The following is a 16,341-nucleotide window of genomic DNA, read 5'->3' as shown; positions in this document are numbered from 1 at the left end:
TCAGATGCTATCTAGAGTGCAAAACAATCCCATTTTCAAATCAAGTTTAGCCACCGATGGACACAACTATAAAGACACATTCACAACAATTCCCTTTAAATAGCAAATGGAAGACAAGTCGCAAACTGGTCCACTCTGTGGTAAAAGATGCAGGTGGTCATCATTCAAATGTGAAAAACATCTGACATTGAGCGCCAATTGTAAAAAAAGAGGGCATGTGTAGTTCAAGATCGGCATAACCGATAAGCTGAAAAGAATTAACAGCAGGGCGCTGCATTTGGAATTATGCTCCATTGACAAATCACGACCGATTGGACGGGATTAACATCCTGAGTTTTGTTGGTAACTTTACGTTTTCTTCAGGACCAAATTTCTTGGGTTGATTTGCCGGAGCATATCTCCTTAGAATGTTTTTGTTATGTACAATATTACCTTTGGAAATCTTTATCAACTGGCAACATTGTGGAAAAAGTGTTGTAAAAAATGGTTTTCTTTTAAAAATACCCCTTAAAACTGTCACATCACAATAGCTATTATATTAAAAAATTGATGTTTTTAATTCAAAATAACACCTCAAAATTGTTCTTCTTTTTAAAAAAAAAAGTGATAGTTTTGTAACAAAACAATTATTAAATTTCAAGTGAATAATCATTCTACTATAGACCCAAGTGATTTAGAGTGCAAGTTTGATGCTCCTCCAAATAAAAAATGACCCACTGTAAACTACTGCTTATTCCGTTATTGTGAAGTTATTTAGGAGGAATGAAGGACCTGGCGGAGCTTTTACTTTTTAGGACGGAAGTAAAGCTTTTTGGTAAGCATGGAGGCGAAGCACGGCACCTGCTTCTTTCCGATGGATTCCCTGTCCTTGCTCCTCAAAACGCTCCTCTGCGACACTTTACGGTTGACCAACGTCAGGAGTTCGGTGAATTCCAGAGATTCGCCAAACTTCTTCAGCAGCTCGCACAGGTCCTGGATGTACCACGAACCGTTTACGGTCTCCCGGTGCGAGTAATAACCTTAAGGGCAGAATGGTGTTGACATTGTCGTTAATGTAGTATGACAAACTGGTTAGGATGGGAATAACCACAAATGTGGTCCTTTTTTCTTTAAAGTTTACATATTTAGTAACATAAATTCTGGACTACAGAACACCTGATTGAACGCCGCATGCACAAATGTATGTACAAATCTGGATTTGGTCTGATTTAGAGCCACAGGCTTAAACAGCTTTGTAGATGGATGTATTCACGTCCATTACATTTAAATTTAAAGTAAAACATTGTTCTTCATTTAGGGCACTCATTTGCTAACTCTGTCCTCAGCTGTCAGCACAGCAGTCATAATTTAATTGGTATGAACATATGCACGAACGCAACAAAAATCCTTATTAAAATCAATCACCTTAATTATCAATCTGAAATTAGAGTTGCACTACAGTCAACAAAATATACAATATCAAATATAATGAATAGAAATATATGAAGTATTCACCTCAAATAAAAAACCTATACACAACCAGGACATTGCATTTAAAACTAATTTAGTGTGTTGATAGCTCCTGTTAGTTCGGGCCTTGTGGGGATCTGAACTGTCTGCCCGACTAACAGTTTGAAAAATCCATGAGGAGTCCTTTAGGATGTGTTCAGCTGTGCTGAGGTAGAGGGAGCTGGCAATGTCCATCAGGCTGGGAAGGGAGCAGCCAGTGATCTTTTGAGCCGTGTTTATAGATAGATAGATAGATACTTTATTCATCCCCGAAGGGAAAGTCACATTTCCAGCAGCATCCCTGAGCTGAGTACAGTACAGTACAATAATTTATATAATAATAATATAATCCTCTCTAGGGCTTTACAGTCCACTGCAACACATCCTGCATACCACGGAGTGATGCAGTGCTACAAGGTGCTTTCTATAGTGATGCTGAAGAATAACACCATCGCGAAAAGGTTTAATATTCGCAATTAGACAGAATTGGCACAACAATAAAGCTTTGACAGACAAGGCGTTTAAAATGTCGGGGAAAGTAGCCACTTGTAGTCCAGAATGTACAATAATTATTATAGGCTTTAATGTTTGGCTCTTACAACAAATTTAAATACACGATTATAAAAATAAAAGGCTTAAGCTCTGAAAACTGAAAGGTGTGATTTCCATACTCACCTTCCGCCACTGAGTAGCACATGATGAAATCGGCTCCTGCTGGGAGCGTGTGAACTGCACTGGCGTCAACCACCACCTCATTGGTCTCACTGTCCACATCATCATAAGGCACCACGGGGTTGTCGTGTTTGTCACCGCGACACGCCTGGTCGTAGGAAAACAGCCATTCTTATCTAGCTGAGCAAGACCGCACTGTTGAACAAAGAAAGTACGCACCTGCCACACAAAGATCTTGGGCTTTCCGACCAGACTTTGGCATTGGTCACCTTTGAAGAGTGAAGTAATGCGCTGGATGCTGATCTTGCCGTCGTAGGTGTACACATGCTCATCCTCGCCGTGACTCAGGAAGATGAGCATGAAACAATCAGAGTCCGAGTGGTTAGCCTCGGCAGCTAGAGGAGGCAGCAGAAAACACGTCCGGTGGAACCATTATTTAAAATGCAATATTCAAAATGGGTTTTTAGAGAGTTGGGTTTTAACATAACCATGGCAAAAAGAACAAGTAGAAAGAAGCTCAGAAGCAGTGACCTTTGTAGATTATCTCCAGGACTTCTTCGTTTTTGAAGTTATCGTAAACCATCACGTCAAAGTTGAGGGCCTTAAGCCTTGGAGGGAAAAAAAACAATGCTATTTTGTACAACAAATTAAAGTATAAATTGGGAAAAACACTATACCTGATCTCTAGGTTGTAGCGGTCAGTGTTGGTGCCATTCCGATCATTCATCCCAAGGCGCCAGAAAAAACGTTCTTGGTTAAAAATGATGGCCTGGCCTCGCCGCCTGTAGTTCATCTTGTACTCCTCACCAGGATCCATAAGCTTGTCACTGTGTGCCCGTGGAACACATTAAAGGTTGCAATTGTTACTGTAGCGAGAGCTTTAGCATTAAAAAGTAGATGCATACCTTGTGAACGCATCAGTCTCAGTTAGATTCTGGACGCAATGCGCTGAAATAAAGCATAATTAACCGATTACTCTGGGTCTTTTGTTTTGGCCAAAGAAGCTGTGCTGCATGGTTACTAATGTTACTATGGAAATAATTCCCCATCTAATTTGCACTTTTTTAGGGCTGTAAAAAAGGGATACCATACCAAAGACAAAAAAACAGTTTTACACGAAGCTTGGTGGCACAAACCTATGTTATGTACAGTATGTCACAAAAGTGAGTTCACCCCTGACATTTCTGCAGAGATTTCATCATCATGTTTAATTGAACAACACTGAAGCAACATCACTTTTACACAATGAAAGGTAGTCTGTGTTAAGCTTATACAGCAGTGCCTCTATTTACTATTTTCACCTAAAAAACTCAAAATATATCATTAGTAGCTAAACCCCTGGTAACAAAAGGGGTTACATCCTGAAGTCAAAGTTCTTGAAGTTGAATATTTTGTGTGGCCACAATGATTTTGCAGAACCACATTATTTCTCCTCGCCATGGATTTCAACAGTGTCTCACAAATTGCCACCAGAATGCTCTTCCACTCCTCCATGACAACATGACTGAGCTGGGGGATATTTAAGATATTTTCCACCTTCTGCTTGAGGATGCTCTAAAGATGTTCTTTTGGATTTACCCTTAGCCCCTATAGAAAAGCCTTCGTCATCTTGGAAGTGTATTTGGGGTCATTGTCAGGCTGGAACATTTCCCTGTGACCCAGTTTCTGGGGGCAGTGGATCCTTCTCTGCTCCACTTTTTCACAGTACACTATTGAGTTTCTGTTTCCATTAATGAAATGCAACTCCCCAATTCCAGTTGCACTCATGCAGCCCCAAACCATGACATTCCCAACACCATGCTTGACTTTAGGCACGACGCAAACATGTTTGACTCCTCACCTGGCTTCACACCATCTAAGCCAAATAAATGAATGTTTGTCTCATCAGACCAGAGGATATCTTTCCAGTAAGCCATGGCCTTTGTTGACATACTTCTTTTCAGTGTGTCAAAGCGATGTTTCTTTACTGATGTTTTATTAAACATAATCGAATCTCCGCAGAAATCTGAGGGGTGTACTCACTTTTGTGACTGTAGTTTGTAAGGACTTTTGTTAACGCACACAATCACAGCTCGAATTAAACTTAAAATGAGCACAGACGTGATGTTTCCCCTTTGTCGACGTCAATTACAGGTGCATCAGCACTGCCAGCATCGGGAGGTCAAGCAGCCTTTGTTTGGCCAGCTTAGAGTGCTAGCTGCTTTCAAAAGCTGGTTGACAGCTGGAGAAAGATGACACCCTAACTTTGTTACGCTGTGCTTTTTTTGTTTTGTTTTTTTGTTTGTAGCTTTTACTAAATGTATTTACTATACTTTGAAGTAGAGTGCAATAATGTTTCGAGGGAGGAAAAAATGTGGATGATTAAGGTAAATCAAAATACAATAATATTTTAGGATGCAAAATCCACTGATAGCCGTTCATCACAAAAAGTTGCAGTGCAATCTTAACTCTTATGTATTGTTAGGGTCTCTAGTAACACATTTCAAGGTTACAAAATGTAATAACTGATGCGTCTCAGCCTCAGGGGTTATTTATTCAAATAGTAATGTTAATAAGTTGTTATGGCTGAATACTTTTGTTATGATGTTGTATTACCCATGTTGAGTGATACTTTGTTGTTTTTAGTTGTCAGGACTTATTTAGATCCAGGGTCAAAATTGACTGGCTAATAACTCTTAGGGGTATATTTCCTTGTACCACCTCATGAGCAGATATAAATCCATCCATCCATTATCTGCACCGCTTGTCCTCAGTAGGGTGGCGGGGGTGCTGGAGCCCATCCCGGGCCATCTTCGGGCAGTGGGCAGGGAACACCCTGAACTTGTTGCCAGCCAGTTGCAGGGCACACGGAGACATACAACACAATCGCTCATTCACAACTAGGGACAACTTGAACCGGCCAATTAACCTGAAATGAATGTTTTTGGAATATGGGAGGAAACCGGAGTGCTCGGAGTAAATCCACATAAGCACGGGGAGAACATGCAAACTCCACACAGGAAGGTTTGATCTCATGAGCTCAAAACTGTGCTGCAGATGCGCAAACCACTCAGCCTCCGTGCTGCTTGCCACCATTAACAGTCACTTTCAAATTATTTTTTACATAGCATTATTTTTTCATTTTCAAATCATACCTGTCAACATTGCGAATTAAGTACACCGTAAAACAATTTTTATATGGGACTTCTTTTAAATACTGTATACTGATAGTCTACATAGGCCTATAACATGCAACACTACATTTTCTTCAAGTGAGGAAAGAGCTGAAAGAATAGTGTGTGTAAATAATTTGGAAAATTAAGAAGAACTTGGTCACACAAGTTATATTTGTATTTATTCTACAAAGCCTGTCTTTTTATGGGTAAAAAGGTGCCGCGTTGTGCGTAGTGTTTATTATCGCTTAATAATGTGACCATTAATAAGGGGAGCCATTGCCTAAGGTTGACAGGTATGCAAAATAAAATAAAAATCTATTCCTAATCCTTACTTGTGCTTTTTGAGACGGCGGTACTGTCCATGGCAACACTCGCTGCTTGAAGAAAGTCCAGAAAGAAAAGAAACATTTACAAAATACAAGTTAAATGGCATTTTCGTAACTTTGTTGTAAGAAAATGGCGTATGGCTAACACAAGGTTTTATTACAAATACTAGAACAAAACGACTTGTCAATTTATACTAAAATGAATATACGAATTGAGTATTTTACCCGTGGCTTGTTTCATCCTTGCGCAAAAACTTTGTACATATCTAATTCATACACGGAAATGTCACTTTACCTGTACCGCAAGGATTTCTACTAGTGAGGTCCATGTTGAGTGACTGTTGTTTGCCCTACCTTCGTCTTGAAAAGTGAAACAATTCAAAAGCTCCGCCCCCAGAAACCGAAAATAGCTCCTCCCTCTACAATGCTCATTGGTCAATAGCTACAAGACAATTGGCTACCATGGGCTGTCAATCAAACAAGGCGCTTCCGCGCTACACCCAACCTGAAGTTCACGCCTAGAAACTTGAGTAGTTTGTATTTACAATTCAAAAATATTTTAACTACTTAAATCATTCATTTTTAGAAATTAAATTATTAAAATTCAAACTTTTAACAGTTGAAAAAACTAAAATAAATAATTCTATTAAATCTGTTTCAGAACAAAAACCAAGTAAGTCAAATAAAACAGCTATGAAACAAAAATACACATACTGTATAATAAGGTCAACATGTCAACTATACCTTCCATTGCACAGTGTTTTGTAAATAAAGTGAGAAGGTGCAGATAGTGGGCAGCACGGCGGTGCAGTGGTTAGCACGTGTGCGGCACAGTTCTGAGGTCTTGGGAACCTCCTGTGTGGGTTCAAATCCAGCTACCGGACTTCCTGTGCGGAGCTTGTATGTTCTCCCCGTGCTTGCGTGGGTTTCCTCCGGGCACTCCGGTTTCCTCCCACATTCCAAAGATATGCATTTCAGGTGGATTGGCTGGTCCAAATTGTCCCTAGGTGTGAATGAGCGAGCGAGTTGTCTGTCCCTGTGTCCCCTGCGATTAGCTGGCAACCAGTTCAGGGTGTCCCCTGGCCACTGCCCGATGATTGCTGGGAGGGGCTCCAGCACCCCTGCGACCCTACTGAAGATAAGCGGTGCAGCTAATGAGATGAGATGAGGTGCAAATAGTGTTAACCAGGGGTATTGATTTTGGCAGTCTTTGTACAATCTTAAATAAATTGACCCTCCGTGAAAGGTTTGCAGTCCTTTGCGAGCAGCGTCACGACCTCGTAGCTCGCCTTAGTAGCATTATCATTTGACTCGCAGGGTCTCGTGAAAATTCGCTGCTGTGCTGTTAAAACAGCTTCCAGTTGCTTCACCAGTTCACAGTGTTCGTTTCCAGTTAGCTTTTTGTAATCAGCATATTTTGTCTGACAGTACCTCTTGATAGTAGATGCTTTGAAAACAGCCAAAGTCTCTTGACAAAATGACCGACAGTTATTTCGGATTTCGGGGAAAAATACTCCAAAGTCCATTTGTCCTAGAAGCGGCAGCTCTCACAGTCAACTTTGCTTTTTATTTACAGTCGCCATGTTGGAAATTGGGTGAGATAAAATCGTCAACATTACTGGCGGGCCACATAATATTAATTTTATGACAGAGGCCGCAGGGCAGTGAAAATGTGTTCACGGGCTGTAACTGACCCCCAGGCCTGATTTTGGACATGCCTGGTGTAAATAGTACAATCTGAAAACTTTCGACTTATTAGATTCAATGTCATATGTATCAATATGTTTCCAGAAGCATTGTCCATGAGTGGCAAACATAGAAATACTTTTTTAATTGGTATTATTTTAAGAAGATTATTACAAGGGGTTTGGGCTTCTCATCAGTAAGTATCAAGCCTCTTCAAATGATTTCTATATGATAAATCATGAGATGGCAGGAGTGGCTTTAATCAGACCTTTGTCCACACATCGAAGAACCCCAACTTCCTAGTGTTGCTTCTTGTACCCAGCTATTAAGAGTGTAAAGGCAGACCCATATGGCGAGTAAGCGTGGTGAAGCAGTGTGGTGAGAGAAGTGAAGAAATGGAAAAGTGCAGACAGAACTTTTTTCTTCCTGAAAAAGATGACAAAGCCCCGTTGTCATCGTCGGGGAGGACAGAGATTGTGATGGTGACGCGTCACTGGAAACTCGGCCGCTGAAAAGTTCTTGCAAAGTTCATGCATGAGTTCAGTGTTCTTGCAGTAAAATGTTATTTTGCAAGTGAAGTGCCCTTGTATTTATGGAAAGCATTGTTTAGATATGGCAGAAATAACAAACGTAAAACTCTTTTTTTTTTAAACACAAAAGTGAAATATTGCATAAAATGCCTCCTTTTACAAAAAGCCGTTTTCTCAGTTTTCTTGGAAACAAATATTTTCAATAAACTTAGCAATGTTCAACAGTTTTTTACTAAATAATAGTAAAAGTTAAAAACATACATTTTTTTCCAATGTTTACATTTTGGGTTGCAGCTTGTTGCTCTCCATAGAGCTAACATTTTTCATGTGTTTATGAAAATTTGCCACACCATTGTCTCTTTCTGTTGTTTGAAAAAAAAGTCCACACCGCACTGAGCTTCCTGTTTGCCTCAGTCATATTTAGTTTCTGATAAGGAGGAAAGATGCAGCAGCAGGCCAGGTAGGGAGAGGTGCTGAAAGTTTGCCTGTCAGTCACACAAACAGGCATAAATTAACAGAGTGGCTGAGGACGCTGTGTAAAAGAGAGGAGGACTGCACTATCTACAAATAGGAAATTGGTGGAGTGGTGAAGTATCTATCCCAGGACAATAGTATCGCTCCAATCCAAGAACTTGCTTAGTATCGATAATGCCAATATTTGGATCGATTCCCCTGCCCCTTCTAGAAACTTGAGTGCAGTTGGTTTGACCGGGATTGTGGCAAATTCACATATACACATAAAAAAAAGTTCACCCAACAGAGCCAAGCTGCCACCAGGGATCGTTTCTCCATGGGTGTGTTTATACGTATTCGATAATCCGATTGAAAACGAAATATTGCCAGTATTCTTGTAACGTGATTGTACAGAAATCCGATTAAAGGGACAGTGTGTATCATGTGACAACTAGATGTCGCTGAAAGTTGCATTGCAACGGAAAACGAGTGATAAAAAGCACAATAATAGAATCAACGGAGACTCAAAGTAAGGCTGATCTTATGTAAAATAAATGCCACTTTATCGACTTACCTGTATTAGTATTTTTTAATAATACTTGTTTTATTAATGTATTATTTGCATACTTTTTAAATCAATATTTTTTTACCACTAGGAGAAGCTAAATAATACACACCTTTGAGGTCTAAGTTCAACTGTGAGTACACTTTTCTGATAGCAATAGTTTTTTTTAGTCCTTTTCTTTTTGACAACTTTTGCATGTACAATATACAACTTTGATATTATTTACATATACACACACATATGTATGTATGTATGTATGTATATATATTATATAATTTACTGTGAGTCCATATACCAGTGATACAGTATGTTTTAGTGGTTGACTGAGCCTATTTAACCCTAGTATTTAACAAAGAAATAACATCACACAGAGTGACTCAGTTAAAAATGTAGGTGTCATATTTGACCCTGATCTATCCTTTGAAACGCATGTAAAGAAAATTACTAGAACCGCTTTCTTCCATCTTCGTAACATTGCTAAAATCCGTTCAATACTGTCTCAGTCGGATGCGGAAATTATAATTCATGTTACCTCCCGTCTCGATTACTTTAATGCACTACTCTCTGGTCTCCCGAAGTCTAGAATCAAGTCTCTTCAGCTGGTACAAAATGCCGGCTTTTAACTAGGACAAAAAAGTACGATCACATAACACCGATTTTGGCTAACCTGCATTGGCTCACAATTAGCCTTAGATGTGATTTCAAGGTTCTCTTAGTATTATACAAAATCATACATGGACTTGCTCCCTCTTATCTTTCAGATCTGACTTCCCCCTATGTCCCGGTCCGAAGCCTACGATCTGAGAGTGCCGGTCTTCTGGTGATCCCAAGAGAAAAAAAGTGTTCTGCTGGTTCGAGAGCGTTCTCCATCCGGGCGCCGGTGCTGTGGAATGCTCTTCCCCCTGAGATCCGATCTGCAACCTCAGTGGAAATGTTTAAATCTAAGCTTAGAACTCACTTGTACTCCATAGCATATGAATAACCTACTCTTCTCGTCAGCTGAAAAATAGTCTGTGTAATATAGTGTAATAATCTGTGAAGCCCTTTGAGACTCTTTGTGATTTAGGGCTATACAAATAAAAATGACTTGACTTGACCAATTGTTTTGTTTGAAAAAACATATAACAGTGGTAGCCCTCGACGCTCATCAGTAACAAAAAAGTAGCTCTCTTTTCAAAAGGTAAGTGACCTCTCCAGGCTCTTGTATATTTTGTTGCATAGTATAATTCTAATGTGCATGTTTTTTATTTTAAGTTGTTGAAATTGTAACTCCCGTTGTGTCTTGTTTGACGAGTTTCGTTGCCAACGTATGCCTGCAGGGCTTGTAAAACAAAACGCCAACCGAAATGTAATCATCATAACTGAGATCATATTATAACTGTTCATAAAATAAGCATACAGTGCAGATAGCATGGTCAGTTTCTTTTAATGCCAAATAGGCATTCTTTAAAAAAAGTTGCAATATGACACATGACGCCTGACACACAAGTCGTAAATATATGTTCTCTTTAATTTAATTATCTTTTCGGGACTCAAAAAAAATCTTACTTGCATTGTGCTGGTATGCATCAGTAGTATTAAAAAACATTTTTGCAAGTACCAAGACTAACCTGTGAGAGGCAGCAGACTTTAAGACCGCCAACAAGTGCAACAACCAAAAAAAGAAAAAGCAGTTTGGCATCCTTCCATTTTAAATCACAATTTAATTACATGTGTTCATTACATGCAAAAACTCGAAGTTGAAAAACACATTGATTTCATTTATTTGGAAATATCGAATATGTTTAACAATTTTGATGGTTGGTCACTCTTCACGAAAAAGAATTTAGTCTAAATCAGGCCGACTACCAGTGTGTCTTTCCCAAGTTTGAAGAAAAAAAAAAATACAGTGCATCAACCAATTAAACAACCCACACACACTACATAAATATGAATCGAATGTACTTTCAATTATACAAAAGATGTCAGTCTAAAGTCAGTATGTATGGAGTACGCTGTTTAAAAGCAGCTTATCCCTGAGAAATTCAATCGCCATCAAATTAAAAGTCCATCTTCAAACTTGTTCACAGTTCCTTTTTCAACTCGTACTGACACACGCAAGACTCTCGCTGGCTGTCCAAGTACGGTTTGCATCCCAAGTGCATCACGGCGTCAAACAGCAGCGTCACCGCAGACTCACATGCTGGATGGAACGTGGAAATAAAATGGCCGGATGAGTACACAAAAATCCACACAAAACTATTAATTCACTCTCAAAAACAGTTACATTAGATTTTTAAAGTTCATTTTACTGTAAGGCATCATGTTTTTCAACCAATGTGCAAGGGCATACCCAGTGTGCCGTGAGACCCTGCCTTGTGTGCCACAGGAAACTGCCAAGTCTTATCTTTGGAAAAAAAACTATGCCATTGCTCAATATTTTTGATTTATTACAGTGATCAGCCGAGGAATTGACATTCATCCATATCAGTAGTTGGCAGCATATTACCCTTTTCCTATTTATATACTAATAATCTGCTCAAGAGGTATTACAGTATATGTAATACCGGTAACTTATTTGGTTGTTGAAGCTGTTTACGATTGCACAGCAAACAAAGTAAAAACCTTGCACATTATTCAGCTGATTTTAACAATATTTTTAAATATTTTTTTGTTTAATGGTTAGAACGTAGTTAAAAAAACAATTGTGTTTTACTGCAGATCATTTCTGCTCATCTTACATGCATGCACATTTCCCAGAAGTCAATTACAAAAAATATAGTAAAACTTGAAAAACAGGTTAAAAAATATAGTGAAATCCAAATTTACTGTACAGCAAAAATAAACAAAAATGAATTACTGCGGCCAAAAATAATAAGAAAAATCTTATCCTGTCAATTTAGACAATTTATGGTTTTAAAACACACATTTTTAACTTGTGCCATGAATTAATTTTTAAACACGTTCGATAGATGGTGTGCTTTATGATTTTTTTTAATGGAAGGAGATTCGCTTTGGCTCCAAAAACATTGGAAAACACTGCTATAAGGAACTGAAATAAAATAAAATTAAAAAAAAGCTCATTTGCATTCTTCGGGGGATATTTTAGCTAATGAAAAACATTTGATCATTCCTAAATGTTTGTTTCAAATGCAAACAAAAAGAAAATATCACCCCTTAATTTTACAACTATGTATACAGACGCTGCCCTACTTACTAAGTACGATCGTTCGTACGTTCCTTAAGTGCTATATTTTGTATGTTTAAGCTTTATATAAGTATGTTTAAGGCTTTTATAAGTAACCTGTATTGTTTTGAAACTGAAAAATAAACGTTTTAATAAAAAATGCTCTATAACGTTACAAAGCAGGCTGAATAATAAATCATAGTACTGAAAAACAAAGCTTACACATCAGGCGTTGACATTCTGTGGTCTGTGAAGCCCTTTGAGACTCCTTGTGATTAAGGGGGGGGGGTTTAGGGGTTTTAAGGGTTATTTAGCTTGTTCATAAATCATTATCCATTATCCGTTATCGGTCAGTTCATAATACGCTACAAAGCCTAGGAGCCGGGACACTTACTCTCAGCCAAGGGCGTCACAAATAAACACGACTTAACTATGAAGATAAATAGGGTTAAATTTAACTTACTTTTGGAAGAGTTAGGCGACTTTCGCCTCCGTGGTAAAAAGTGGATGAAAAAAAAAAGCGATCCATTTTCTCAACCACATCAATCTTTCACTTCCGCTTTCATTTTAAAAGAAACGTCTCCCTCTTCTTTCCACTTATCGAATGGAGATATTAAACAATAAAAATGTCAAAGTTCTTTGCGTGCTAGAGATACAGTGCAGTTTGTTTACACACGAAATAGGAAGTAGAAGCCGGATTTCTGCTACGGGGTGAATGCTGGGTGACGTCTCACAGTGCCACACGGAAGAAAGAAGCACTACAGCACTGTCCTCTACTCGGAAAACGGTGAACATAATACAAAATCTAACATGCAGCAATTTTCGGATGTTTTTCGACATCCTGAAAATTTTTTTCGCATCTACCATTTTACGTAAGTCGAATGGCCTTAAGGGGAGCGTCTGTAAATGCATTCATTAAGTTTAAGGTCTCGGTTTTAACACAAATTGAGTTGATTACAGTCAATACAAATTATTAAAATACAACACGAGTTTAATTGCTGCTCTGTAATTGTTAAAAGTAAAAATAAAAACAAGTAAATTCCAAAATGATTATACAAGTAACAATTTTAAATAAGCGTGGCTGGCAACCAGTTCAGAGTGTCCCCTGCCCGATGATTGCTGGGATGGGCTCCAGCACCCCCGCGACCCTACTGAGGATAAGCGGTGCAGCTAAAGAGATGAGATGTTTTTACCTTAGCAGCTTAATTTTGAGAGATTAAAAGAGGTTGCAAAAAACAAAAAAAGAATATCTTTTTGAAATGATCTGCATTTTTTTGTGGCTATTAATCCTGCAAAACATTAAGTTATCTGATTTATGAAATGTGCAATATAAATCACCCTCTTTCAGGCTTACTCCCTGCATTACCTTGAACACTGTGGGAAAGTCCCAAGGTCCGCTGCACATTCCTGCAGATTGTCTCCAGACAGTCTTGAAACTGCTCATCGCAGTCGTTCTTTTCGCGGCCGCATGTGTCGTAGCAGCGGTCGTGCTGGTTACAGCATTTGGTCATGGACGGGATGCCGACATCAAGCTGGGAACACAAAATACTTTCACGTTGAAGCATTCACAGATCAATATGACTTTTTTCGGGCATTGTAGGTCCTATGAAACTCCCATGTTGCTGTTCTTTGACCTCAAAGTATGATTTTACTTATTTTGTCTTCAAACATGACAGCATATTACTATTAAGCAACAACACAGAGTGAAAAAAGTAAAATGGAAGAATCCCTGCAAACGAGTCCAGGAAATCATAGCTTCTATCTCCCCATATTAAAAAACAAAACTATCCTTTTACACAAACACCAGTTGCATTACCTGAATTCCAAAGAGTGGCGTCCCACATCCGTTCGGCGGCGCTGGCTTGAATTCGGGACGGTGCACCGGCTTGTAACCTGAGAAGAGAGCAAAGGTGAATAGGATAAAACTTATCTACTAGAGACTTACGAACACACAAAGGAGATATGAAAATTGTGGGGGGTTTTCTTGGTCGGTTAACAATTCCGTTTATTACAAAAATCATTGTGGTCGCAATCGAAGAAACCCGATTACTTTTTTGGTTAGAAACTAAACATGAGTATACACTTGCGTTTTCATTACAACTTTGCGCAGTACTTTTCCTGCCTTCAACCGTTCTAATTCTTCGTCTACACTCAAGATCTCGACTTACAATTACAATTCCTTGGGGAGAAATACATTGGATTTTTTTTGTCATATAACTTTTTAAAAGACAAGAGGAGACGCTGCAGGAGTGTTACCTCTGAGGATAAGAACTGATACTAGGTTTTGGTGTCAATACAAACCCCTTTTTTAGTATCAGTACATGGGATGGAGGAATACATCAGTATCGGCCATTTAACAACAAGCAACTAAAAGCTATAGGATTATTCATTTGTCATTAATTAGATGCAATATTAAACATACATTCATTAATTCATTATCTGTGCCGCTTATCCTCAGTAGGGTTGCAGGAGCTATCTTCTCGCAGTGGGTAGGGGGACACCCTGAACTGGTTGCCAGCCAGTCGCAGGGCACACAGAGACAGACAACTCACTTGCTCATTCACACCTAGGGACAATTTCAACCAGCCAATTAACCTGAAACGCACGTTTTTTGGAATGTGGGAGGAAACCCATGTAAGCACGAGGAGAACATATAAACTCCACACAGGAGGTTCAATCTCATGAACCCAGAACTGTGCCGCACACGCGCTAACCACTGCGACGCCGTGCTGCCCAATATTAAACATGTCGAGATTTAAAAGTATTTCTATTAGAAGAACGCAATAATTTTGTGCCATTTTTTCGACTAGTGGTTTGGGCACCTAATATCTTTACCAATCACTACCCAAGCATTAAGTATCACTCAAAAAAACAGGTATCGAGGATCACTGTTTTCCATGTTACTTCAAGTATTTTTTTATTTAAAAAATAGCTCATAAGTCTATCATCACCCTCGTTTTAATGCAAGTTTATGTTGAGTTGAGCTTCGTAAATGAAGTGAGGTATTTCAATTACAAATTTGGAACACCCCTTTGACTGTTTTTAAAATTGTAGGGCATGTTTTAAGTCTGTCAGTCAAAAAAAGTGATGTTACACTAGAAAATTGTTCGTTTAACATAACAACTACTGTTGTTTAACCGACCAAATACTCATGTGTAAATAAACGGAGTGATCACAACTACCTGTTGACAACAGGCAGGATCACCAAGACAGTGAATGATACAACAATGACGCAATACTAGAAAAGTAAAGCACATTTTAAATCCGTTTACCATCGCTACACTTGTAACGACAGAGGCCGTCATCGCCGCCGAATAAGTCGAGAGCCGCGTTGAGGTACGTGTCGATCTTATGGATGCCGTTGCGAATCGTTTTTAGCGTCATCCGCCAGTCGTGGGTTTTCTCCCCACAACAATATGCAGGCGGAACGCATAGGAACAAAACAAAAGCGACATTTTTTATAGTTAGCATGTCCGGCTGAATGAAACTAAAGCTCTGAATAGGGATGAAACGTTAATGCAGGACGCGTCGTCTAAACGGCATTTTCAGCTCTATTTTCATTTCCATGCTAAAGCGTTTACTTCCGGATTTGAGGCAATCACGTGACTGATGCTGCTTTATTCCGGTACATTTGGAATTTTATAATTTTGTCAATACTCCGCAGCCGAATAATGAAAATTGTATTTGTATTCTCAATTTTTCTATTGATCACATGTTTTTTTTTTGGGAGCGGTGTTCTCAATCGAAGTTGGGAAGAATGAGACATCCGGGTGACTGTGATAGCAACGGCGCTACCCGCTAATAAGAATTTTTCATTTAAAGTTATAAACAAATACACTACGTATTATACGTCATGACAGCTCAAAACTTCAAATTACTTTAACTACAAAAATGGACAGTTTGTACTAATTAGCGCCTCCTACTAGTAGAGGAAAGCTCGTCTTTTTAGACAACGATTCAGTATGTTACCAAAATAGAGCAAAAAAACACGAACGATCAGGTAAACCAGCGGGTCCCAAAGTGGGCGGTACCGCCCCCTTGGGTGCAGCGGAAAGGTCTGGGGAGCGGTGAGGAAGAAGAAGGCGGTAGGGGGCGGTAGGGGGGCGGCAGTCCGAAGTCAGAAGTTTGAGTGCGGTTGAGAAACCGCAAAGCACTGCGTTTTTTTTCAAGGTTTTGTCGTGAGTGATGGAGTTTTGGACGACCACAATTTTTACTGTTCAAGTTTTAAAAGCGCCGACCAATCAGAGGCATTTTTTATAATGGCACAAGCCAATAAACGCGATTCAAAGTTTGTAAACAC

General features: G+C 39.1%; 2 protein-coding genes across 2 annotated transcripts; both read right to left on the bottom strand.

The window, feature by feature from the left end:
- Window positions 1-596: 596 nt before the first annotated feature.
- On the bottom strand, window positions 597-6,020 carry LOC148360980 (caspase-6-like). Its single transcript, XM_088341850.1, has 8 exons — window positions 5,937-6,020; window positions 5,648-5,692; window positions 3,066-3,108; window positions 2,838-2,987; window positions 2,692-2,768; window positions 2,380-2,555; window positions 2,164-2,308; window positions 597-1,019 (listed from the first exon to the last, which is right to left on the bottom strand). The coding sequence occupies exons 1-8, from the start codon at window positions 5,968-5,970 to the stop codon at window positions 784-786; spliced, it is 906 nt and encodes a 301-aa protein (XP_088197976.1). The 5' UTR covers window positions 5,971-6,020; the 3' UTR covers window positions 597-783.
- A 4,344-nt stretch (window positions 6,021-10,364) lies between these two features.
- On the bottom strand, window positions 10,365-15,644 carry pla2g12a (phospholipase A2, group XIIA). The gene is made up of 4 exons (XM_088343074.1): window positions 15,314-15,644; window positions 13,858-13,934; window positions 13,408-13,573; window positions 10,365-11,057 (listed from the first exon to the last, which is right to left on the bottom strand). The coding sequence occupies exons 1-4, from the start codon at window positions 15,510-15,512 to the stop codon at window positions 10,939-10,941; spliced, it is 561 nt and encodes a 186-aa protein (XP_088199200.1). The 5' UTR covers window positions 15,513-15,644; the 3' UTR covers window positions 10,365-10,938.
- Between the last annotated feature and the right edge of the window lie 697 nt (window positions 15,645-16,341).

Source organism: Urocampus carinirostris, chromosome 8, assembly GCF_059441175.1.
Source record: "Urocampus carinirostris isolate Australia breed hairy pipefish chromosome 8, RoL_Ucar_1.0, whole genome shotgun sequence".
NCBI classification, from domain to species: domain Eukaryota; kingdom Metazoa; phylum Chordata; class Actinopteri; order Syngnathiformes; family Syngnathidae; genus Urocampus; species Urocampus carinirostris.
Note: the sequence above shows the minus strand (reverse complement) of the source record. Positions and strands in the feature narration are given on the sequence as shown.